At 47.1% G+C, this 26,584-nt stretch overlaps 1 protein-coding gene across 1 annotated transcript; it reads right to left on the bottom strand.

Annotated features, from left to right (window-relative positions):
* Positions 1 to 963: 963 nt before the first annotated feature.
* LOC121575387 (cleavage stimulation factor subunit 1) lies at positions 964 to 25,022 on the bottom strand. The gene is made up of 7 exons (XM_045219531.1): positions 24,924 to 25,022; positions 24,135 to 24,332; positions 23,581 to 23,858; positions 19,682 to 19,879; positions 8,819 to 9,000; positions 1,862 to 2,070; positions 964 to 1,671 (listed from the first exon to the last, which is right to left on the bottom strand). Exons 2-7 carry the CDS (start codon positions 24,301 to 24,303, stop codon positions 1,412 to 1,414), a joined length of 1,296 nt encoding a protein of 431 aa, XP_045075466.1. The 5' UTR covers positions 24,304 to 24,332; positions 24,924 to 25,022; the 3' UTR covers positions 964 to 1,411.
* Between the last annotated feature and the right edge of the window lie 1,562 nt (positions 25,023 to 26,584).

A 26,584-nucleotide genomic window follows, 5' to 3' on the forward strand; every position in this document is an offset into this window, starting at 1 on the left:
TGTTTTTGCTCAGAAAACCTGGGGGGCCAAATTCGGCCCGCCAGTTGGGGTACCCTGCTATAGAACAATGTTTCATAACTTTATACTATAAAAATGTTTCATAGTTTTGTAGTAGAACAAAGTTTCACAACTTTACACTACATTTTTTCTATAACCTTACACTAGAACAATGTTTCAACACTGAAGCATGCATGAGAGCACCAGCTGTTCCGGACGACTGCGTGATCACACTCTCCGTAGCCGATGTGAGCAAGACCTTTAAACAGGTGAACATTCACAAGGTCGCGGGGCCAGACGGATTACCAACTGGCAAGTGTATTAACTGATATTTCCAACCTCTCCCTGACCCAGTCTGTGATACCTACATTTCAAGCAGACCACCATAGTCCCTGTGCCCAAGGAAGCCAAGGTAACCTGCCTAAATGACTAATGACGTCTGTAGCCATGAAGTGCTCACATCAACACCATTATCCCAGAAACCCTAGACCCACTCCAATTCGCATACCGCCCCAACAGATCCACAGATGATGCAATCTCAATTGCAATCCATACTGCCCTTTCACACCTGGACAAAAGGAACACATATGTGAGAATGCTGTTCATTGACTACAGCTCAGCATTCAACACCATTGTGCCCATAAAGCTCATCACTAAGCTAAGGACCATTGGACTAAACACCTTCTGCAACTGGATCCTGGACTTCCTGACGGGCCGCCCCCAGGTGGTAAGGGTAGGTAACAACACATCTGCCACATTGATCCTCAACACAGGGGCCCCTCAGGGGTGTGTGCTCAGTCCCCTCCTGTACTCCCTGTTCACCCATGACTGCATGGCCAGGCACGACTCCAACACCATCATTAAGTTTGCCGACGACACAACAGTGGTAGGCCTGATCAGTCTATAAGATTTTCAAGACTCATTTCATTTCATTTTAAGTCAAAGAACTGACAGGAGAACTTGTTTTCTTCAATGTTTTAATAGAAATGTGTAATATCAGATAGATAAAGACAAAATAAGGGGGAAAAGTGGACAACTTCAAAGTTGTTTTATCAAAAGATCAAAGAAACATTAAATGAGCATGTTGGTCACTGTCTTCAAAATATCTAGAAGCATCGTTAATGATTACATTTCCCAACAACGCTGTTCATTTAATCAGACAGCCAATCAGCTGTGTTGTTCTCTACCAACATGGATAAGACTCAACATACACCAACACCACTGAAATACAGTCCAAGATGGTGCTTGGTGCTCCAAACTCAAAGACACGGTTTGTTGTAACGTCTGAGGCTGCAGGACCCTGATGGTGACAGATGTTTGGCCGTGGAGATTCCAGACCCAGTGATGAGGGTTTGGTCTGGGCTCTGTGGTAGTGTGCTGGTAGAAAGGTCAGTCAGAACAGAACAGAGGGGTCTCAGTCGGTGGTAGTACGTCTGTACCAGAAGCGGGCCCTGAAGTCATCGCTACAGGTCATGAACCCTGGGTTGGTGGGGGAGTGGACGATACAGCGGACAATGTTGTTGTGACCCAGGGACAGAAGGTTCTTCCTCTCTGCAGACCGAGAGTCCCAGCAGCACAGAGAGATGGTCCTCTCATCAGGCAACAGAACATAGTCCTCTGTGTGGTTGAAGACACCCTGGGTACGATGCATCTGACGACCACTCAGACCAGCACCTGACGGCAGGAGGACACACACGGACAAGTTATGGGAAAGAATGATTCCACATCAGAGTAACATTATCCTAACTCAACCAACACCATCCCAGACCTCCTCACCCCCTCTCGGTCTATTCCCCAAGAACACACTAATGTTAGGAGGAGATAGGGTTAAGGTTAATGTCTGTGGTAAGGGGTTAGGGGGTACCTGTGTATTTGACGAGGGGGCGCCCGGTGGAGATCTCCCAGAGTTTGGCGACAGAGTCTTTCCCGGTGGAGAGGACGTACTTGGAGTTCTTAGAGAAGACAGCGGAGCAGACCTCCGCCCCGTCATGAGCCTTATCAAACGTCATCACACAGCGGTTAGACACGCCGTCCCACAGCTTGATACTGCCGTCCTTACTGCACGACACGTAGCTGGAATAACAGAATAATCAGAGGGTTAGGGTCAGAGCTGGAATAACAGAATAATCAGAGGGTTAGGGTCAGAGCTGGAATAACAGAATAATCAGAGGGTTAGGGTCAGAGCTGGAATAACAGAATAATCAGAGGGTTAGGGTCAGAGCTGGAATAACAGAATAATCAGAGGGTTGGGGTCAGAGCTGGAATAACAGAATAATCAGAGGGTTAGGGTCAGAGCTGGAATAACAGAATAATCAGAGAGTTAGGGTCAGAGCTGGAATAACAGAATAATCAGAGGGTTGGGGTCAGAGCTGGAATAACAGAATAATCAGAGGGTTAGGGTCAGGGTCAGAGCTGGAATAACAGAATAATCAGAGGGTTAGGGTCAGAGCTGGAATAACAGAATAATCAGAGGGTTAGGGTCAGAGCTGGAATAACAGAATAATCAGAGGGTTAGGGTCAGAGCTGGAATAACAGAATAATCAGAGGGTTAGGGTCAGGGTCAGAGCTGGAATAACAGAATAATCAGAGGGTTAGGGTCAGGGGTCAGAGCTGGAATAACAGAATAATCAGAGGGTTAGGGTTAGGGGTCAGAGCTGGAATAACAGAATAATCAGAGGGTTAGGGTCAGGGTCAGAGCTGGAATAACAGAATAATCAGAGGGTTAGGGTCAGGGGTCAGAGCTGGAATAACAGAATAATCAGAGGGTTAGGGTTAGAGCTGGAATAACAGAATAATCAGAGGGTTAGGGTCAGGGGTCAGAGCTGGAATAACATAATAATCAGAGGGTTAGGGTCAGAGCTGGAATAACAGAATAATCAGAGGGTTAGGGTTAGGGTCAGAGCTGGAATAACAGAATAATCAGAGGGTTAGGGTTAGGGTCAGGGGTCAGAGCTGGAATAACAGAATAATCAGAGGGTTAGGGTTAGGGTTAGAGCTGGAATAACAGAATAATCAGAGGGTTAGGGTTAGGGTCAGAGCTGGAATAACAGAATAATCAGAGGGTTAGGGTTAGGGTCAGGGGTCAGAGCTGGAATAACAGAATAATCAGAGGGTTAGGGTCAGAGCTGGAATAACAGAATAATCAGAGGGTTAGGGTCAGGGGTCAGAGCTGGAATAACAGAATAATCAGAGGGTTAGGGTCAGGGGTCAGAGCTGGAATAACAGAATAATCAGAGGGTTAGGGTCAAGGGTCAGGGTTGGAGCTGGAGACACAGAATAATCATACTACACATCACATAGACATTTACATTTTAGTCATTTAGCAGACGCTCTTATCCAGAGCGACTTACAGTTAGTGAGTGCATACATAATTTTTTTATTTTTCATACTGGCCCCCCGTGGGAATCGAACCCACAACCCTGGCGTTGCAAACGCCATGCTCTACCAACTGAGCTACATCCCTGCCGGCCATTCCCTCCCCTACCCTGGACGACGCTGGGCCAATTGTGCGCCGCCCCATGGGTCTCCCGGTCGCGGCCGGCTACGACAGAGCCTGGATTCGAACCAGGAACTCTAGTGGCACAGCTAGCACTGCGATGCAGTGCCTTAGATCACTGCGCCACTCGGGAGATATAGCTCTGATAAAATAAAAACAGGAAAATTGAATTCATGAGAAAAATAAAAGGAATCAAAACATGCAGAAACAATCTTCTAAAGGCAGGGATGTAAGAGATTTCAAGACTACCGGGGACTGGGTCAGGGGACCTAAGGAATAGGCCAGTCAGGGGACCTAAGGACTGGGCCAGTCAGGGGACCTAAGGACTGGGCCAGTCAGGGTCAGGGGACCTAAGGACTGGGCCAATCAGGGTCAGGGGACCTAAGGACTGGGCCAGTCAGGGGACCTAAGGACTGGGCCAGTCAGGGTCAGGGGACCTAAGGACTGGGCCAATCAGGGTCAGGGGACCTAAGGACTGGGCCAGTCAGGGTCAGGGGACCTAAGGACTGGGCCAGTCAGGGTCAGGGGACCTAAGGACTGGGCCAGTCAGGGGACCTAAGGACTGGGCCAGGGGTCAGGGGACCTAAGGACTGGGCCAGTCAGGGGACCTAAGGACTGGGCCAGGGGTCAGGGGACCTAAGGACTGGGCCAGGGGTCAGGGGACCTAAGGACTGGGCCAATCAGGGTCAGGGGACCTAAGGACTGGGCCAGTCAGGGTCAGGGGACCTAAGGACTGGGCCAGGGGACCTAAGGACTGGGCCAGTCAGGGTCAGGGGACCTAAGGACTGGGCCAGTCAGGGTCAGGGGACCTAAGGACTGGGCCAGGGGACCTAAGGACTGGGCCAGTCAGGGGACCTAAGGACTGGGCCAGGGGTCAGGGGACCTAAGGACTGGGCCAGTCAGGGGACCTAAGGACTGGGCCAGTCAGGGGACCTAAGGACTGGGCCAGTCAGGGTCAGGGGACCTAAGGACTGGGCCAGTCAGGGGACCTAAGGACTGGGCCAGGGGTCAGGGGACCTAAGGACTGGGCCAGTCAGGGTCAGGGGACCTAAGGACTGGGCCAATCAGGGTCAGGGGACCTAAGGACTGGGCCAGTCAGGGTCAGGGGACCTAAGGACTGGGCCAGGGGTCAGGGGACCTAAGGACTGGGCCAGTCAGGGTCAGGGGACCTAAGGACTGGGCCAATCAGGGTCAGGGGACCTAAGGACTGGGCCAATCAGGGTCAGGGGACCTAAGGACTGGGCCAGTCAGGGGTCAGGGGACCTAAGGACTGGGCCAGTCAGGGGACCTAAGGACTGGGCCAGTCAGGGGACCTAAGGACTGGGCCAATCAGGGTCAGGGGACCTAAGGACTGGGCCAATCAGGGTCAGGGGACCAAGGACTGGGCCAATCAGGGTCAGGGGACCTAAGGACTGGGCCAATCAGGGTCAGGGGACCTAAGGACTGGGCCAATCAGGGTCAGGGGACCTAAGGACTGGGCCAGTCAGGGTCAGGGGACCTAAGGACTGGGCCAATCAGGGTCAGGGGACCTAAGGACTGGGCCAATCAGGGTCAGGGGACCTAAGGACTGGGCCAATCAGGGTCAGGGGACCTAAGGACTGGGCCAGTCAGGGTCAGGGGACCTAAGGACTGGGCCAGGGGTCAGGGGACCTAAGGACTGGGCCAATCAGGGTCAGGGGACCTAAGGACTGGGCCAATCAGGGTCAGGGGACCTAAGGACTGGGCCAATCAGGGTCAGGGGACCTAAGGACTGGGCCAGTCAGGGTCAGGGGACCTAAGGACTGGGCCAATCAGGGTCAGGGGACCTAAGGACTGGGCCAATCAGGGTCAGGGGACCTAAGGACTGGGCCAATCAGGGTCAGGGGACCCTAAGGACTGGGCCAAGTCAGGGTCAGGGGACCTAAGGACTGGGCCAGTCAGGGTCAGGGGACCTAAGGACTGGGCCAGGGGTCAGGGGACCTAAGGACTGGGCCAGTCAGGGGACCTAAGGACTGGGCCAATCAGGGTCAGGGGACCTAAGGACTGGGCCAGTCAGGGGACCTAAGGACTGGGCCAGGGGACCTAAGGACTGGGCCAGTCAGGGTCAGGGGACCTAAGGACTGGGCCAGTCAGGGGACCTAAGGACTGGGCCAGGGGTCAGGGGACCTAAGGACTGGGCCAGTCAGGGTCAGGGGACCTAAGGACTGGGCCAGTCTAGTGAACCCACCTGTTGGCACTGTCAGGGTCAAGGTCAGGGTTCAGGGGACCTAAGGACTGGGCCAGTCTAGTGAACCCACCTGTTGGCACTGTCAGGGTCAAGGTCAGGGTTCAGGGGACCTAAGGACTGGGCCAGTCTAGTGAACCCACCTGTTGGCACTGTCAGGGTCAAGGTCAGGGGTCAGGGGACCTAAGGACTGGGCCAGTCTAGTGAACCCACCTGTTGGCACTGTCAGGGGTCAAGGTCAGGGTTCAGGGGACCTAAGGACTGGGCCAGTCTAGTGAACCCACCTGTTGGCACTGTCAGGGTCAAGGTCAGGGGTCAGGGGACCTAAGGACTGGGCCAGTCTAGTGAACCCACCTGTTGGCACTGTCAGGGGACATGAAAAAAGACTGCCGGTCTCACGGTAATTGGCCGTTAATTAACATAAACATGTTCAGCATCTCCAGGCCTCCAAGCCACTGATGCGGGCCTTTGGAACATCTACATTTAAAAAGTCTAATAAATCAATTTAATATACACCATCACAATAAATCCATTATTTATTTTAAGCAGGTCTATAGAAACATTATGATATGGAGAAAATGTATTTCAGAAGAACAGAATATGTGTTGTCCTACTGTATGTTATCTGGCTGTGCTCCATGCCATAGGCTGTAGGCTTGTTCATTTAGCTGACAAGATACGCTTATAAGTCCCATGTCATTAGTTTATATTATAGAAGGAGAATATAATTAAACTTAGCTGAATCAAATATAAATAATATTTTTCCCATTCCGGAGCAGTGCAGATATGAAGTGTCTCTGTTGAGCGTAAAAGGTCCTATAAGCTCCATTTAGAGTTATTTGGCAACTTTAGATACAAACCTTAGAATGTCTTAGAAATCAAACAATACGCATCTTATCACATCTCTCAGTTTGCTTCATTAATGATGACTCACTCTTCAACTACATTTTAGATTTGAGTTAAAACAAACTTAAAAATCTCCTATTACACTACATGACCAAGAGTATGTGGACACCTGCTCGTCAAACATCTCATTCCAAAATCAGGGGCATTAATATGGAGTTGGTCCCCCCTTTGCTGCTATAACAGCCTCCACTCTTCTGGGAAGGCTTTCCACTAGATGTTGGAACATTGCTGCGGGGACTTGCTTCCATTCAGCCACAAGAGCATTAGTGAGGTCGGGCACTGATGTTGGGCGATTAGGACTGGCTCGCAGTCGGCGTTCCAATTCATCCCAAAGGTGTTCGATGGGGTTGAGGTCAGGGCTCTGTGCATGCCAGTCAAGTTCCACATCATGGCCTTCCGAGTGGCGCAGTGGTCTAAGGCACTGCATCGCAATGTTGAGGCGTCACTAAAGACTGGGGTTCGATCCCAGGCTGTGTCACAGCCGGCTGTGACCGGGAGTCACACGAGGCGGTGCACAATTGGCCCAGCGTCGTCCGGGTTAGGGGAGGGTGTGGCCGGGGGGGGGCTTTCCTTGGCTCATCACGCTCTAGCGACTCCTTGTGGCGGGACCGGGCACCTGCAAGCTGACTTCAGTCGTCAGTTGAACGTGTTTCCTCCGACACATTGGTGCGGCTGGCTTCCGGGTTAAGCGAGGTGTTAAGAAGCAGCGTGGCTTGGCGGGTCATGTTTCGGAGGAAGCACGACTCGACCTTCGTCTCTCCCGAGCCCGTTAGGGAGTTGCAGCGATGAGACAAGATATCACAAAATTGGGGTAAAAAGGGGGTAAAATGACAAAATAAATAATACTGCTGTGCAGGCCAGTTAAGTCCTTCCACACCGATCTCAACAAAAAATTTCTGTATGGACCTCGCTTTGTGCACGGGGGCATTGTCATGCTGAAACAGGAAAGGGCCTTCCTGAAACTGTTGCCACAAAGTTGGAAGCACAGAACCGTCTAGAATGTAATTGTATGCTGTAGTGTTAAGATTTCCCTTCACTGGAACTAAGGGGCCTAGCCCGAACCATGAAAAACAATCCCAGACCATTATTCCTCCTCCACCAAACTTTACAGTTGGCAATACGCATTGGGGCAGGTAGCGTTCTCCCGGCATCCGCCAAACCCAGATTGGTCCATCGGACTGCCAGATGGTGAAGCGTGATTCATCACTCCAGAGAACGTGTTTCCACTGCTCTAGAGTCCAATGGCGGAGAGCTTTACACCACTCCAGCCGACGCTTGGCATTGCACATGGTGATCTTAGGCTTGTGTGCGGCTGCTCGGCCATGGAAACCCATTTCATGAAGCTCCCGACGAACAGTTCTTGTGCTGACGTTGCTTACAGAGGCAGTTTGGAACTCTGTAGTGAGTGTTGCAACAGAGGGCAGTCGTGCTTCAGCACTCGGCGGTCCCGTTGTGTGGTCTTGTGTGGCCTACCACTTTGCAGCTGAGCCGTTGTTGCTCCTAGACGTTTCTGCTTCCACATTGAAAGTCACTGAGCTCTTCAGTAAGGCCATTCTACTGCAAATGCCTGGCTATGGAGATTGCATGGATGTGTGCTCGATTGCATACACCTTTCAGCAACGGCTGTGGCTGAAATAGCTGAATCCACTCATTTGAAGGGGTGTCCCCGTCCTGCTGTATAAAGGCTGCATGATGACTATAGGCTATTGATGATTTGAGAAAGTCAAAAAAAGGCTTGCGCTCTGTTCCTCAGGCTGCACAGCTGTTCTCACGTCAAGTGATCCTATTTTCACTCTTCAGACTATTCTCAGTTTAATCTTGTCTTAACTAATATGTAAAATTAGTATAGATTTAGAATGGTCCATTATCAAATGGGCAGGAACAAGGGCAGGGGAAAAAAATAAGTCATCCGTATGCAGTCGAGTAGAGAATCGAGGGGGGGGCCCCCCCTCGTCTAGAGGGTTAGGGGTTAGGGGTCAGGGTTACCTGTTAGCATTAGGGTTGTAGCTAACTCCACTGATGGTGTCAGTGTGTTGGTCTAGAGGGTTAGGGGTCAGGGTTACCTGTTAGCATTAGGGTTGTAGCTAACTCCACTGATGGTGTCAGTGTGTTGGTCTAGAGGGTTAGGGGTCAGGGTTACCTGTTAGCATTAGGGTTGTAGCTAACTCCACTGATGGTGTCAGTGTGTTGGTCTAGAGGGTTAGGGGTCAGGGTTACCTGTTAGCATTAGGGTTGTAGCTAACTCCACTGATGGTGTCAGTGTGTTGGTCTAGAGGGTTGCAGGAGACGAAGCATTGGAAGGTGTTGACGTCGTAGAGGCGGAGGGTCGGGTGCTGCGTCCCCACCAACAGGAAGTCGCCTGACGGATGGAAGGAGATGGCCCGTAGCATCTCCGCTTCCTGTGGGGAGGAAACAGAGACACACACACACCACTGTTAGTAGATCTAATCCAGGGTTGCTAACTGGTCCGAAAAGGGCCCAAAAAGGTGACATTTTTTTTCCAGAGCTGGGTTGTCACAACACCAACATTGTATAACGATGTGATACCAGGCCAAGTATGACAGAGTAGTATGGTGATACCAGGCCAAGTATGACAGAGTAGTATGGTGATACCACTGATTTTCCCCACCACCCCAGGACGCCTGTTCCCATTTTCTATAGGTTCTGCACAACCCCCTGATATCTCTACTCAATACAAAACATTGAATTTAACTTCCCACATCAGTGTTTCCCCAAGGATATTTTCATCAGCGGTGGCAAAGTTAGCGTGGGGGATGGCGGGGCGTAGTCGTGGCTGTGGCCAATGGAGCGGTCTCTGACAGCACATTTTATAGGCCCTCCTCCTGTTAGACGGCCGCGACCGGGAGACCCATGGGGCGGCGCACAATTGGCCCAGCGTCGTCCAGGGTAGGGGAGGGAATGGCCGGCAGGGATGTAGCTCAGTTGGTAGAGCATGGTTGTGGGTTCGATTCCCACGGGGGGCCAGTTTGAAATGAAAAAAATATATGTATGCACTCTTTGGATAAGAGCATCAGCTAAATGACAATGTAAATGTAAAATGTTGCTGATGATGTATTGGTTGACCTAGCCAACTATAGCTAGGCTACTCATGATGATGTATTGGTTGACCTAGCCAACTATAGCCAGGCTACTCATGATGATGTATTGGTTGACCTAGCCAACTATAGCTAGGCTACTCATGATGATGTATTGGTTGACCTAGCCAACTATAGCCAGGCTACTCATGATGATGTATTGGTTGACCTAGCCAACTATAGCTAGGCTACTGATGATGATGTATTGGTTGACCTAGCCAACTATAGCCAGGCTACTCATGATGATGTATTGGTTGACCTAGCCAACTATAGCCAGGCTACTGATGATGATGTATTGGTTGACCTAGCCAACTATAGCCAGGCTACTGATGATGATGTATTGGTTGACCTAGCCAACTATAGCCAGGCTACTGATGATGATGTATTGGTTGACCTAGCCAACTATAGCTAGGCTACTCATGATGATGTATTGGTTGACCTAGCCAACTATAGCCAGGCTACTGATGATGATGTATTGGTTGACCTAGCCAACTATAGCCAGGCTACTCATGATGATGTATTGGTTGACCTAGCCAACTATAGCTAGGCTACTGATGATGATGTATTGGTTGACCTAGCCAACTATAGCCAGGCTACTGATGATGATGTATTGGTTGACCTAGCCAACTATAGCCAGGCTACTAATGATGATGTATTGGTTGACCTAGCCAACTATAGCCAGGCTACTAATGATGATGTATTGGTTGACCTAGCCAACTATAGCCAGGCTACTGATGATGATGTATTGGTTGACCTAGCCAACTATAGCCAGGCTACTGATGATGATGTATTGGTTGACCTAGCCAACTATAGCCAGGCTACTCATGATGATGTATTGGTTGACCTAGCCAACTATAGCCAGGCTACTGATGATGATGTATTGGTTGACCTAGCCAACTATAGCAAGGCTACTGATGATGATGTATTGGTTGACCTAGCCAACTATAGCTAGGCTACTCATGATGATGATGTATTGGTTGACCTAGCCAACTATAGCCAGGCTACTGATGATGATGTATTGGTTGACCTAGCCAACTATAGCCAGGCTACTGGTGATGATGTATTGGTTGACCTAGCCAACTATAGCCAGGCTACTCATGATGATGTATTGGTTGACCTAGCCAACTATAGCCAGGCTACTGGTGATGATGTATTGGTTGACCTAGCCAACTATAGCCAGGCTACTGGTGATGATGTATTGGTTGACCTAGCCAACTATAGCCAGGCTACTGATGATGATGTATTGGTTGACCTAGCCAACTATAGCCAGGCTACTGGTGATGATGTATTGGTTGACCTAGCCAACTATAGCCAGGCTACTGATGATGATGTATTGGTTGACCTAGCCAACTATAGCTAGGCTACTCATGATGATGTATTGGTTGACCTAGCCAACTATAGCCAGGCTACTGATGATGATGTATTGGTTGACCTAGCCAACTATAGCCAGGCTACTCATGATGATGTATTGGTTGACCTAGCCAATTATAGCCAGGCTACTCATGATGATGTATTGGTTGACCTAGCCAACTATAGCCAGGCTACTCATGATGATGATGTATTGGTTGACCTAGCCAACTATAGCCAGGCTACTGATGATGATGTATTGGTTGACCTAGCCAACTATAGCCAGGCTACTGATGATGATGTATTGGTTGACCTAGCCAACTATAGCTAGGCTACTGGTGATGATGTATTGGTTGACCTAGCCAACTATAGCCAGGCTACTCATGATGATGTATTGGTTGACCTAGCCAACTATAGCCAGGCTACTGGTGATGATGTATTGGTTGACCTAGCCAACTATAGCCAGGCTACTGATGATGATGTATTGGTTGACCTAGCCAACTATAGCTAGGCTACTGATGATGATGATGATGTATTGGTTGACCTAGCCAACTATAGCCAGGCTACTGATGATGATGTATTGGTTGACCTAGCCAACTATAGCTAGGCTACTGATGATGATGTATTGGTTGACCTAGCCAACTATAGCCAGGCTACTGATGATGATGTATTGGTTGACCTAGCCAACTATAGCCAGGCTACTGATGATGATGTATTGGTTGACCTAGCAAACTATAGCCAGGCTACTGATGATGATGTATTGGTTGACCTAGCCAACTATAGCCAGGCTACTGATGATGATGTATTGGTTGACCTAGCCAACTATAGCCAGGCTACTCATGATGATGATGTATTGGTTGACCTAGCAAACTATAGCCAGGCTACTGATGATGATGTATTGGTTGACCTAGCCAACTATAGCCAGGCTACTGATGATGATGTATTGGTTGACCTAGCCAACTATAGCCAGGCTACTGATGATGATGTATTGGTTGACCTAGCCAACTATAGCCAGGCTACTGATGATGATGTATTGGTTGACCTAGCCAACTATAGCTAGGCTACTCATGATGGTGTATTGGTTGACCTAGCCAACTATAGCTAGGCTACTCATGATGATGTATTGGTTGACCTAGCCAACTATAGCCAGGCTACTGATGATGATGTATTGGTTGACCTAGCCAACTATAGCCAGGCTACTCATGATGATGTATTGGTTGACCTAGCCAACTATAGCCAGGCTACTCATGATGATGTATTGGTTGACCTAGCCAACTATAGCCAGGCTACTGATGATGATGTATTGGTTGACCTAGCCAACTATAGCTAGGCTACTCATGATGATGTATTGGTTGACCTAGCCAACTATAGCCAGGCTACTCATGATGATGTATTGGTTGACCTAGCCAACTATAGCCAGGCTACTGATGATGATGTATTGGTTGACCTAGCCAACTATAGCCAGGCTACTGGTGATGATGTATTGGTTGACCTAGCCAACTATAGCCAGGCTACTCATGATGATGTATTGGTTGACCTAGCCAACTATAGCCAGGCTACTCATGATGATGTATTGGTTGACCTAGCCAACTATAGCCAGGCTACTGATGATGATGTATTGGTTGACCTAGCCAACTATAGCTAGGCTACTCATGATGATGATGTATTGGTTGACCTAGCCAACTATAGCCAGGCTACTGATGATGATGTATTGGTTGACCTAGCCAACTATAGCCAGACTACTCATGATGATGTATTGGTTGACCTAGCCAACTATAGCCAGGCTACTGGTGATGATGTATTGGTTGACCTAGCCAACTATAGCCAGGCTACTGATGATGATGTATTGGTTGACCTAGCCAACTATAGCTAGGCTACTCATGATGATGTATTGGTTGACCTAGCCAACTATAGCCAGGCTACTGATGATGATGTATTGGTTGACCTAGCCAACTATAGCCAGGCTACTCATGATGATGTATTGGTTGACCTAGCCAATTATAGCCAGGCTACTCATGATGATGTATTGGTTGACCTAGCCAACTATAGCCAGGCTACTCATGATGATGATGTATTGGTTGACCTAGCAAACTATAGCTAGGCTACTGATGATGATGTATTGGTTGACCTAGCCAACTATAGCCAGGCTACTGATGATGATGTATTGGTTGACCTAGCCAACTATAGCCAGGCTACTCATGATGATGTATTGGTTGACCTAGCCAATTATAGCCAGGCTACTCATGATGATGTATTGGTTGACCTAGCCAACTATAGCCAGGCTACTCATGATGATGATGTATTGGTTGACCTAGCCAACTATAGCCAGGCTACTGATGATGATGTATTGGTTGACCTAGCCAACTATAGCCAGGCTACTGATGATGATGTATTGGTTGACCTAGCCAACTATAGCTAGGCTACTCATGATGATGTATTGGTTGACCTAGCCAACTATAGCCAGGCTACTGATGATGATGTATTGGTTGACCTAGCCAACTATAGCCAGGCTACTCATGATGATGTATTGGTTGACCTAGCCAATTATAGACAGGCTACTCATGATGATGTATTGGTTGACCTAGCCAACTATAGCCAGGCTACTCATGATGATGATGTATTGGTTGACCTAGCCAACTATAGCCAGGCTACTGGTGATGATGTATTGGTTGACCTAGCCAACTATAGCCAGGCTACTCATGATGATGTATTGGTTGACCTAGCCAACTATAGCCAGGCTACTGGTGATGATGTATTGGTTGACCTAGCCAACTATAGCCAGGCTACTGGTGATGATGTATTGGTTGACCTAGCCAACTATAGCCAGGCTACTGATGATGATGTATTGGTTGACCTAGCCAACTATAGCTAGGCTACTGATGATGATGATGATGTATTGGTTGACCTAGCCAACTATAGCCAGGCTACTGATGATGATGTATTGGTTGACCTAGCAAACTATAGCCAGGCTACTGATGATGATGTATTGGTTGACCTAGCCAACTATAGCCAGGCTACTGATGATGATGTATTGGTTGACCTAGCCAACTATAGCCAGGCTACTGATGATGATGTATTGGTTGACCTAGCCAACTATAGCCAGGCTACTGATGATGATGTATTGGTTGACCTAGCCAACTATAGCCAGGCTACTGATGATGATGTATTGGTTGACCTAGCCAACTATAGCTAGGCTACTCATGATGATGTATTGGTTGACCTAGCCAACTATAGCTAGGCTACTCATGATGATGTATTGGTTGACCTAGCCAACTATAGCCAGGCTACTGATGATGATGTATTGGTTGACCTAGCCAACTATAGCCAGGCTACTCATGATGATGTATTGGTTGACCTAGCCAACTATAGCCAGGCTACTCATGATGATGTATTGGTTGACCTAGCCAACTATAGCCAGGCTACTGATGATGATGTATTGGTTGACCTAGCCAACTATAGCTAGGCTACTCATGATGATGATGTATTGGTTGACCTAGCCAACTATAGCCAGGCTACTGATGATGATGTATTGGTTGACCTAGCCAACTATAGCCAGGCTACTGATGATGATGTATTGGTTGACCTAGCCAACTATAGCCAGGCTACTGGTGATGATGTATTGGTTGACCTAGCCAACTATAGCCAGGCTACTCATGATGATGTATTGGTTGACCTAGCCAACTATAGCCAGGCTACTCATGATGATGTATTGGTTGACCTAGCCAACTATAGCCAGGCTACTGATGATGATGTATTGGTTGACCTAGCCAACTATAGCTAGGCTACTCATGATGATGATGTATTGGTTGACCTAGCCAACTATAGCCAGGCTACTGATGATGATGTATTGGTTGACCTAGCCAACTATAGCCAGGCTACTGGTGATGATGTATTGGTTGACCTAGCCAACTATAGCCAGGCTACTGATGATGATGTATTGGTTGACCTAGCCAACTATAGCTAGGCTACTCATGATGATGTATTGGTTGACCTAGCCAACTATAGCCAGGCTACTGATGATGATGTATTGGTTGACCTAGCCAACTATAGCCAGGCTACTCATGATGATGTATTGGTTGACCTAGCCAATTATAGCCAGGCTACTCATGATGATGTATTGGTTGACCTAGCCAACTATAGCCAGGCTACTCATGATGATGATGTATTGGTTGACCTAGCAAACTATAGCTAGGCTACTGATGATGATGTATTGGTTGACCTAGCCAACTATAGCCAGGCTACTGATGATGATGTATTGGTTGACCTAGCCAACTATAGCCAGGCTACTAATGATGATGTATTGGTTGACCTAGCCAACTATAGCCAGGCTACTAATGATGATGTATTGGTTGACCTAGCCAACTATAGCCAGGCTACTGATGATGATGTATTGGTTGACCTAGCCAACTATAGCTAGGCTACTCATGATGATGATGTATTGGTTGACCTAGCCAACTATAGCCAGGCTACTCATGATGATGTATTGGTTGACCTAGCCAACTATAGCCAGGCTACTGGTGATGATGTATTGGTTGACCTAGCCAACTATAGCCAGGCTACTGATGATGATGTATTGGTTGACCTAGCCAACTATAGCTAGGCTACTCATGATGATGTATTGGTTGACCTAGCCAACTATAGCCAGGCTACTCATGATGATGTATTGGTTGACCTAGCCAACTATAGCCAGGCTACTGATGATGATGTATTGGTTGACCTAGCCAACTATAGCCAGGCTACTGGTGATGATGTATTGGTTGACCTAGCCAACTATAGCCAGGCTACTCATGATGATGTATTGGTTGACCTAGCCAACTATAGCCAGGCTACTGATGATGATGTATTGGTTGACCTAGCCAACTATAGCTAGGCTACTCATGATGATGTATTGGTTGACCTAGCCAACTATAGCCAGGCTACTGATGATGATGTATTGGTTGACCTAGCCAACTATAGCTAGGCTACTCATGATGATGTATTGGTTGTTTGCTTTGAGATTGTTAAGGAATTTTATATTCCCCCTGACTGTTTAGTTTATATTTTGGTGATTGTTAGTTCTCAAAGAGGATCTTATTAAAACATATATAACACTGAAAACATTTTACCATCACATTCTTTGGCGTGGCAGCAACTATTCAGCAGCTGCTGTTCGCTGCTTTAGGGGAAACCCGGGACTGCTATAGGGGAAACCCGGGACTGCTATAGGGGAAACCCGGGACTGCTATAGGGGATACCCGGGACTGCTATAGGGGATACCCGGGACTGCTATAGGGGAAACCCGGGACTGCTATAGGGGATACCCGGGACTGCTATAGGGGATACCCGGGACTGCTATAGGGGATACCGGGACTGCTATAGAAACCCGGGACTGCTATAGGGAAACCGGGACTGCTATAGGGGATACCCGGGACTGCTATAGGGGAAACCCGGGACTGCTATAGGGGAAACCCGGGACTGCTATAGGGGATACCCGGGACTGCTATAGGGGATACCCGGGACTGCTATAGGGGATACCCGGGACTGCTATAGGGGAAACCCGGGACTGCTATAGGGGAAACACGGGACTGCTATAGGGGAAACACGGGACTGCTATAGGGGAAACCCGGGACTGCTATAGGGGAAACCCGGGACTGCTATAGGGGAAACCCGGGACTGCTATAGGGGAAACCCGGGACTGCTATAGGGGATACCCGGGACTGCTATAGGGGATACCGGGACTGCTATAGGGGATACCCGGGACTGCTATAAGGGAAGGACTGCTATAGGGGAAACCCGGGACTGCTATAGGGGAAACCCGGGACTGCTATAGGGGAAACACAGGACTGCTATAGGGGATACCCGGGACTGCTATAGGGGAAACACAGGACTGCTATAGGGGATACCCGGGACTGCTATAGGGGAAACACAGAACTGCTATAGGGGAAACACAGGACTGCTATAGGGGATACCCGGGACTGCTATAGGGGAAACACAGGACTGCTATAGGGGATACCTGGGACTGCTATAGGGGAAACACAGGACTGCTATAGGGGAAACACAGGACTGCTATAGGGGAAACACAGGACTGCTATAGGGGAAACACAGGACTGCTATAGGGGAAACACAGGACTGCTATAGGGGAAACACAGGACTGCTATAGGGGAAACACAGGACTGCTATAGGGGAAACACAGGACTTTTTTCAGATTTTGCTTAGAATGACATTGACTAGGCATATGCATTCTACCTTTGAAGCATCTCTTTGAGCAGGCAATCTTTCCATTTTCCGTTTTTCCTGTGCCATCCAAATGTGTGCCTAGCCAAGGTTCCATGTTGTTAGCTAGCTAGCCAGATAACATGACTAAACAAGGTCAGTTGTTATCAAATCAAAAACGTGCGGCAAATGAATAGTTTACAGTAGCCCGCGACATGGTTTATAGAATTCTATAACTTGCTCTAAATCAAGGTAGAAACTGGAGGTTTTCAGAGTGGTAAAGGAGCAAGCTCCGTTTGTCCTCTATGGCAGTGTATCCCAGAGGCTGGGGGACAGAGAAGCCTAGTCAGTGTCCTAGTGTTGTCCTCTATGGCAGTGTATCCCAGAGGCTGGGGGACAGAGAAGCCTAGTCAGTGTCTTAGTGTTGTCCTCTATGGCAGTGTATCCCAGAGGCTGGGGGACAGAGAAGCCTAGTCAGTGTCTTAGTGTTGTCCTCTATGGCAGTGTATCTCAGAGGCTGGGGGACAGAGAAGCCTAGTCAGTGTCCTAGTGTTGTCCTCTATGGCAGTGTATCTCAGAGGCTGCGGGACAGAGAAGCCTAGTCAGTGTCCTAGTGTTGTCCTCTATGGCAGTGCATCAGAGAAGCCTAGACAGTGTCCTAGTGTTGTCCTCTATGGCAGTGTATCTCAGAGGCTGGGGGACAGAGAAGCCTAGTCAGTGTCCTAGTGTTGTCCTCTATGGCAGTGTATATCAGAGGCTGGGGGACAGAGAAGCCTAGACAGTGTCCTAGTGTTGTCCTCTATGGCAGTGTATCTCAGAGGCTGGGGGACAGAGAAGCCTAGTCAGTGTCCTAGTGTTGTCCTCTATGGCAGTGTATCTCAGAGGCTGGGTGACAGAGAAGCCTAGTCAGTGTCCTAGTGTTGTCCTCTATGGCAGTGTATCCCAGAGGCTGGGGGACAGAGAAGCCTAGTCAGTGTCCTAGTGTTGTCCTCTATGGCAGTGCATCAGAGAAGCCTAGACAGTGTCCTAGTGTTGTCCTCTATGGCAGTGTATCTCAGAGGCTGGGGGACAGAGAAGCCTAGTCAGTGTCTTAGTGTTGTCCTCTATGGCAGTGTATCTCAGAGGCTGGGGGACAGAGAAGCCTAGTCAGTGTCCTAGTGTTGTCCTCTATGGCAGTGTATCTCAGAGGCTGGGTGACAGAGAAGCCTAGTCAGTGTCCTAGTGTTGTCCTCTATGGCAGTGTATCCCAGAGGCTGGGGGACAGAGAAGCCTAGTCAGTGTCCTAGTGTTGTCCTCTATGGCAGTGCATCAGAGAAGCCTAGACAGTGTCCTAGTGTTGTCCTCTATGGCAGTGTATCTCAGAGGCTGGGTGACAGAGAAGCCTAGTCAGTGTCCTAGTGTTGTCCTCTATGGCAGTGTATCCCAGAGGCTGGGGGACAGAGAAGCCTAGTCAGTGTCCTAGTGTTGTCCTCTATGGCAGTGCATCAGAGAAGCCTAGACAGTGTCCTAGTGTTGTCCTCTATGGCAGTGTATCTCAGAGGCTGGGGGACAGAGAAGCCTAGTCAGTGTCTTAGTGTTGTCCTCTATGGCAGTGTATCTCAGAGGCTGGGGGACAGAGAAGCCTAGTCAGTGTCCTAGTGTTGTCCTCTATGGCAGTGTATCTCAGAGGCTGGGGGACAGAGAAGCCTAGTCAGTGTCTTAGTGTTGTCCTCTATGGCAGTGTATCTCAGAGGCTGGGGGACAGAGAAGCCTAGTCAGTGTCCTAGTGTTGTCCTCTATGGCAGTGTATCTCAGAGGCTGGGGGACAGAGGAGCCTAGTCAGTGTCCTAGTGCCTAAATGAAGACATATCTATATCCACTTGGCTCGTGCTGCGGTCCACTCCAATCATTAAAACACATGTAAGGCTCTAACTCTGTTGTTACCTGTCTGAAGGCCCTAACTCTGTTGTTACCTGTCTGAAGGCCCTAACTCTGTTGTTACCTGTCTGAAGGCTCTAACTCTGTTGTTACCTGTCTGAAGGCTCTAACTCTGTTGTTACCTGTCTGAAGGCTCTAACTCTGTTGTTACCTGTCTGAAGGCTCTAACTCTGTTGTTACCTGTCTGAAGGCTCTAACTCTGTTGTTACCTGTCTGAAGGCTCTAACTCTGTTGTTACCTGTCTGAAGGCTCTAACTCTGTTGTTACCTGTCTGAAGGCCCCTAACTCTGTTGTTACCTGTCTGAAGGCTCTAACTCTGTTGTTACCTGTCTGAAGGCTCTAACTCTGTTGTTACCTGTCTGAAGGCTCTAACTCTGTTGTTACCTGTCTGAAGGCTCTAACTCTGTTGTTACCTGTCTGAAGGCTCTAACTCTGTTGTTACCTGTCTGAAGGCTCTAACTCTGTTGTTACCTGTCTGAAGGCTCTAACTCTGTTGTTACCTGTCTGAAGGCTCTAACTCTGTTGTTACCTGTACATGTTTAAAGGCCCTCTTGGCAGAGGGCTTGGAGTAGTCGAACAGTTTGAGGGTGTAGTCACGTGATCCAGACGCCAGGATCTGTTCCGTGGGGTGGAACGCCAGACACGTGACCTCATCAACGTGGTCGTACAGTGTTCTGATCACAGGGTGGTTCTCCATGTTCTGCTGGGCCGTCTCATTCATCATCACCTAGAACACACAGGAACATTATTACATGGACAGAATGTCTTACAGAACATTCTGATCATCTAGGTCTTATTCATTACTGCACACCGGAGAAAAACATTTTGCAACAGAAAACTAAAACAAGCCTTCTTATTAGGCAAATGCAGGTAGGTCTGTCTTGTTGTGTTGAACGGTATACCGAAACATCTGTACTTTTCCCCCCATTTTTACATTTACATTTTAGTAATTTAGCAGACGCTCTTATCCAGAGGGACTTACAGGAGCAATTAGGGTTAAGTGCCTTGCTTAAGGGCACAGACAGATTTTTCACCTAGTCGGCTCGGGGATTAGAACCAGCGACCTTTCGGTTAATGGCACAACGCTCTTACCCACTAAGCTACCTGCCAGTAAGCTACTGTATCCCCCGATAATAAACCCTGTTTGGTGCTTCTGTCAAATGTCTCATGTGATTGAGAGGCTCAAGTCTGTCTATGAAAGCAGTCCCTTTATAGCACGAAGAGCAGTGCCTGCTCCACTTAGTCATTCACTAGAGCCGTCTGGCTGCGTTCTCACCAATCATAACCTATTTTAATAACGCAACACGGCATGTAGAGATGTTCAAACTGTTCGCAAAACAATGTCCATATAGGCTAGACCACTTTTGCAATTGAAGACGATACCGGTATCTTCCAGCTGTAATTGTAGGCTAACTTACCTTGCTAGCTGACAGCTGAATTCACTACCCTAGTAGTGGGGGGTAGATCAGCTTAACATTGCAGATAGATTGTATCTTCTATCAATGTAATTGTCTGCATCACTTCCAATCCCCCATGTTTTTTATATATATACTCCCCTTTATTACTTTTCAACCCTGCCATCCTTTCCCTACTTGGGGTAAACTAGTGAACAACAATGCCCAGGCCTCTACTTCCGGTCTATACTTACTATCTACACCTTATGGACACAGTTAATTTTACAATAATTATATATTTTTTGTTTTTGCTCCTGAAATTATTCTACTCTCAACCTCTCCGATCATTTTCATGATGTCCATCCGGTTTGCTTCTATATGCCATATCTTTCTAACTGTGCTCTTTCCCAAAAGCTCCCAACATACAACCTATATACTTATTATGGACACAGTATGCTTACATTATTAGTTATCTTGTTATTAGTTGTTGTTATTTGTTATTAGTCCCATCCTTCAGCTCCATTCAACACCTCCCATCTATCTCTTAACACCATCCATATAGGATTTCTATTTGCCATATATTTTTCAACTGTACTGTGATGTTTTACAAAAGTTCTGAACCTTTCTATTCTCATTGTTTCTACAGATTGTAAATTGAAAATAAACATTTTTGCTAAAAGTATTATTATATTATTGATCGATTGACTATGACTTTTCAGATCACCCAGTAGTGCTATCTGCAGGGTTAGCTCCAGGTAAATATTGCAATCCTTTAGCCATTCCTGGACCTGTGTCCAAAAACAAGCTACAAATGAACAGTACCAAAACAAATGATCTAATTATTCTGTCTCTTTGCAGCAAAATCTGCAGAGCTGGGAAGATTGTATCCCCCATATAAATAACATTATATTGGTTGCAAGAATTTTATATAATAATTTAAATTGAAAGATTCTAATTTTTGAATCCGGTGACGTTTTGCGTGTCAGTTCATAAACACTATGCCATGGGATCGGTACGTCAAAAATCTCTTCCCAACTATTTTGCAATCTATATGGGACGGCTGTCAATCCTTTGGTCCTTAAATGAAACTGATATACTTTTTTATTTATCACAATTTTCCTTAACCAATTATGTTCTTTAATGCAGGGCCGACAGACAAGTTCCTTACTTTCTCCCCCTTCCACTTTCCTCTTCCACTTTTGCGGTAAGGCTGCAATTATTTGGTTGTGATTTTGGGTAGAGCAGACATTTCCATATGTTTCTGTTAGCTGCATGTGGGACATGTACCCTAGTACTTTGTTTGTGATATGAAACCGTAAGGAAATATATGCTGATTTCAAAGCTGACTGTCTCCGTTGCCACCAAAAACTCATTCACTTCTTCCTTTGCCTCCTGTCTGGTTTCCACTAGATTCCACAGCCACAAAGTCAGATTCCTCAGTCACATTCTGCGTCCCGAAAGACATAATTCATTTCTTAAAGAGCCAGTGCACACAAGAGGAAGAGATTACTTCTTCTATGCAAATGTTGATCAGTACAATAAAATTATATGTTCTCCAAGCAGTTGCCAATAAAATAAGTGTTAAATGGAAGGGATTGTTTGTCATCGGTAGCCCTATAAAAATCAGCTAAAACAAGCTGAATAACCCCTCTTGAATACTATGCATTCAACTGTATTATGAATAGGCCTAGGCCATATCATCTTGGGGCGGCAGGTAGCTTAGTGGGTAAGAGCGTTGTGCCAGTAACCGAAAGGTCGCTGGTTCTAATCCCCGAGCTGACTAGGTGAAAAATCTGTCGATGTGCCCTTAAGCAAGGCACTTAACCCTAATTGCTCCTGTAAATCGCTCTGGATAAGAGCGTCTGCTAAATGACTAAAATGTAAAGTTTACCCAGTTTATTAATACAGATTTACCATTCAAATAAATAATTACCATTATGTTGTTTTGTGGTTCAATTGGTAAAAACAGTCAAATTGATTGTATAATTGATTCAACTAATGCATACATGGCTGTCTAAAATGTTTTACATACAAATGTAATGATATTGAACTCAAGAGATGCCCAACAATTGATCAGAGCAGTAGCTGAGTTTCTGTCTGGATCAAGTGCCATTCTGCGACTTTGGCTAATAAGTCTTTTTTTGGGGTATCGTTTTGGTATTGAGTATCGTGACGGTATCAAGTATTGTGATACTAAACCCGGTATCGAAGACAAAATTCTGGTATCGTGACAACACTACCCTCTCGGTTTGGTCCAGATTGCTTCTGTTTAGTTGCAAGTGAATACAACCAGGGCTCTAGAGTAGTGCCCTACACAGCCAATACAACCAGGGCTCTAGAGTAGTGCCCTACACAGCCAATACAACCAGGGCTCTAGAGTAGTGCCCTACACAGCCAATACAACCAGGGCTCTAGAGTAGTGCCCTACACAGCCAATACAACCAGGGCTCTATAGTAGTGCCCTACACAGCCAATACAACCAGGGCTCTATAGTAGTGCCCTACACAGCCAATACAACCAGGGCTCTAGAGTAGTGCCCTACACAGCCAATACAACCAGGGCTCTAGAGTAGTGCCCTACACAGCCAATACAACCAGGGCTCTAGAGTAGTGCCCTACACAGCCAATACAACCAGGGCTATAAAGTAGTGCCCTACACAGCCAATACAACCAGGGCTCTAGAGTAGTGCCCTACACAGCCAATACAACCAGGGCTCTAGAGTAGTGCCCTACACAGCCAATACAACCAGGGCTCTAGAGTAGCGCCCTACACAGCCAATACAACCAGGGCTCTAGAGTAGTGCCCTACACAGCCAATACAACCAGGGCTCTAGAGTAGTGCCCTACACAGCCAATACAACCAGGGCTCTAGAGTAGTGCCCTACACAGCCAATACAACCAGGGCTCTAGAGTAGTGCCCTACACAGCCAATACAACCAGGGCTCTAGAGTAGTGCCCTACACAGCCAATACAACCAGGGCTCTAAAGTAGTGCCCTACACAGCCAATAGGATGCCATGTCAGACACAGCCTCACCTCTATGGGCATGGCGCTCTTGGCCAGCATGCGTTCTGTGTCCAGGACTTTGATGGAGGCGTCTGCAGAGCCCGTAGCGATGAGCTGCCCGTCCCGGCTATAGGTGGCCACGCGACAGGGACCCTTATGAGACGTCACGTAACAAGTCTCGTACTCAGACGCCTCGGGGGACATGGACTGGACGTCAGCGTCAAACTCCAGGTCGATGCCAACACCTGGGGCCACTGTGTCCGAACGCCCAATGGCATACTGCACCGCGCTGTCATCATTCTCCATGCCTGGAGAGAGGTGGATGATGGATGATACAGTTTACAACCCCCCACACTAACATCATTATCCATGCCTTGGGGTGAATGGAGCAATACAGGATTAAAACAGTGACACAACACTAGACATGTAGCTAGCAAACTACACTGTGATGTCGCCATTCGCAATGTCTTGGGACGACCGGATGGATGGATGAAATTATGGAGCAATACAGTTTCAACCCAAAACAGTGACACTGCAGACATGTAGCTAGCGTTCTCATATGAGCTAATAGACTACCCACTCACCTATCTTGGCCAGCTGCATGAGGTTCTCCGAGGGCGACACGACGCTCTGTGGCTTCACCTCTGTGATGAGGTTGTTGGCGATGTTGGTGTAACCGTCGTACAGCAACTGGCTGATGATCAGCCGGTACAGGTGCTGCCGGTCCCGCAGCGTCGGTTTGGGACGATACATCTCCGCTAAGGCTTCTTCAACGAACTTGGCTGAAATGGATAAAAACATGGTCGGCATTATTTACTACAAATCAAAAAAGTTTATATTATGGACTCTTTACTTATATTATGTAACTAACTAAGCTAGCTAGAAAGCTCAACTATCATGCGAATACTATGGAAGCCGATTTAACTAGCTAGCTAGCATACCAATGGGACCAACAATGCAATATACTAGTTACTGTAGCTAGCTAAACTTAGTTATTAACTAGCCAAATATCTAGCTACGACAAAACAATTCGTAACATTCACATCACAAACATAAATCCTAGGCCGGAAAAATCGTCATTCAAACAGTTAACAAGCACCTTATGTTTGCAATAATAACCGACTGAGTTTAGGGACGTAAAATAAAATAAGTTCAATAAATGCATTTCCATTTAGCTAGCTAGCTAACGTTAGCTACTAGCTACTGTTAGCTAGCTAGCCCAACATTGTGCAAGCAACGACTGCACCAAACGGGTTAAAACTTGGTTGTATTGGGTAAGATTATGTATAACACAAAAATAATATCAAGCAAATGTATCAAACTTAAAGAAACGTTAGCTACATACATAAAACCTTTATAATGTAGTAAAATACCTTAGCTTTGTTTCAATGGGCGCTAGGGGTTCCAAAGCATGCGCTGCGTAGTTACGTCACTTGCGTCATGTGTCACATCTATGCGTCCGTACGAAACGGGGCGTGTGTTCCGCCCATAGAAATCATAATGAATAGAACGTACTTGGAAGCTCTAACCCTGGCTGGTAAACTAATGGGTACACTCAAAATGGCTGCCTGGTATTGTGATGCAATAATTTCCATGGTATTTTGGAACGTTCTATCAACTGATGATGGATTTCCATGGTAATGTAGAATGTTCATTCAAATGATGCTAACTGATGTGGCTCATGCAATGGAATGTATGTTTTATAAATCAGTTGAGTTGACTCAACAAAACACACAGCACAGATTGAAGTGTACACTTCCTGCTTTTACTTTCTGGCATGGGTACGCTCAAAATGGCTGCCAGTCCACCCATTATGCCATCACTGACTTGAATGGAGACACCCTTTCTATTCATTCTTATTTCTATGTTTTTGCAGCGTTCCAAACAACTGGGAACTCGGAAATCTCAGACTTCCATGCCTTCAAGACAACTTGGAACTCTGGGAGAAAAAAACCCATCTCCGACTGGGAAAAATTGTTTTGAACGGTCATCCAACTCGGAGTTCCAAGTCGGAAACTCTGGCACCTTTCTAGCGCTCCGACTTTCCGACCTGAAGATTATGATTTGACCTCAGGTTTTTTCTGAGTTCCCAGTTGTCTTGAAAGCACCATTTGTTCAAGAGCTTCCCCAGGTAGCACAAATGTCTGGCCCGAGTCCGAAATGAATGATGGTACAAACTAGGCCCGATCTGGCAGTCTGAACGGAGCCAAAGCTGCCATTTTAGGGCCAGAATTGGCCCAGCAATGGCCTAAATCCACTAGATTCTACCCCCACTACTAAATGTAAGTAGTAATAATAATAATAATATGCCATTTAGCAGACGCTTTTATCCAAAGCGACTTACAGTCATGTGTGCATACATTTTTACGTATGGGTGGTCCCGGGGATCGAACCCACTACCCTGGCGTTACAAGTGCCATGCTCTACCAATTGAGCTACAGAGGACCATTACATTAAATGTGGGTAGTAACATATTGCAGCTATCAACCGAACTATGAAAAACAAAATCAGGAAAAATACATTCTCATTTTAGAACTTTTATTTAAATAGATGAAATTGACTTTGTGTGGGTGTCATCCCTCAACAGGCACTACATATGTACAGTAGCATGGATGAATCCAAATAAATTTAACTAGAAAACAGCTTAAACAAATGCAAATGCAGCTACTTTGATATTATTCTATCTGTTGACGCGACTGTGTTAGCCATAGTTGGCTAGCTAGCAAGCAAGGGATAAGAACGTTGCCAGCCTGCATTGCAATCAAACAAATATATTGAACAACAAGTCTGCTTCTCTACATTTACATTTGACATTTTAGTCATTTAGCAGACGCTCTTATCCAGAGCCACTTACAGTTAGTGAGTGCATACATTTTCATACTGGCCCCCCGTGGGAAACGAACCCACAACCCTGGCGTTGCAAGCGCCATGCTCTACCAACATTGTTATAAAGAAAAGTATCGTTACTACAATGTTTCTACACAGGAACAAGCAACTTAATGTAAAGTGAAACGCATTTTATTTACTCATGTAA

This window comes from Coregonus clupeaformis, unplaced genomic scaffold (genome assembly GCF_020615455.1).
Source record: "Coregonus clupeaformis isolate EN_2021a unplaced genomic scaffold, ASM2061545v1 scaf2442, whole genome shotgun sequence".
In the NCBI taxonomy this organism is placed as follows: Eukaryota; Metazoa; Chordata; class Actinopteri; order Salmoniformes; family Salmonidae; genus Coregonus; species Coregonus clupeaformis.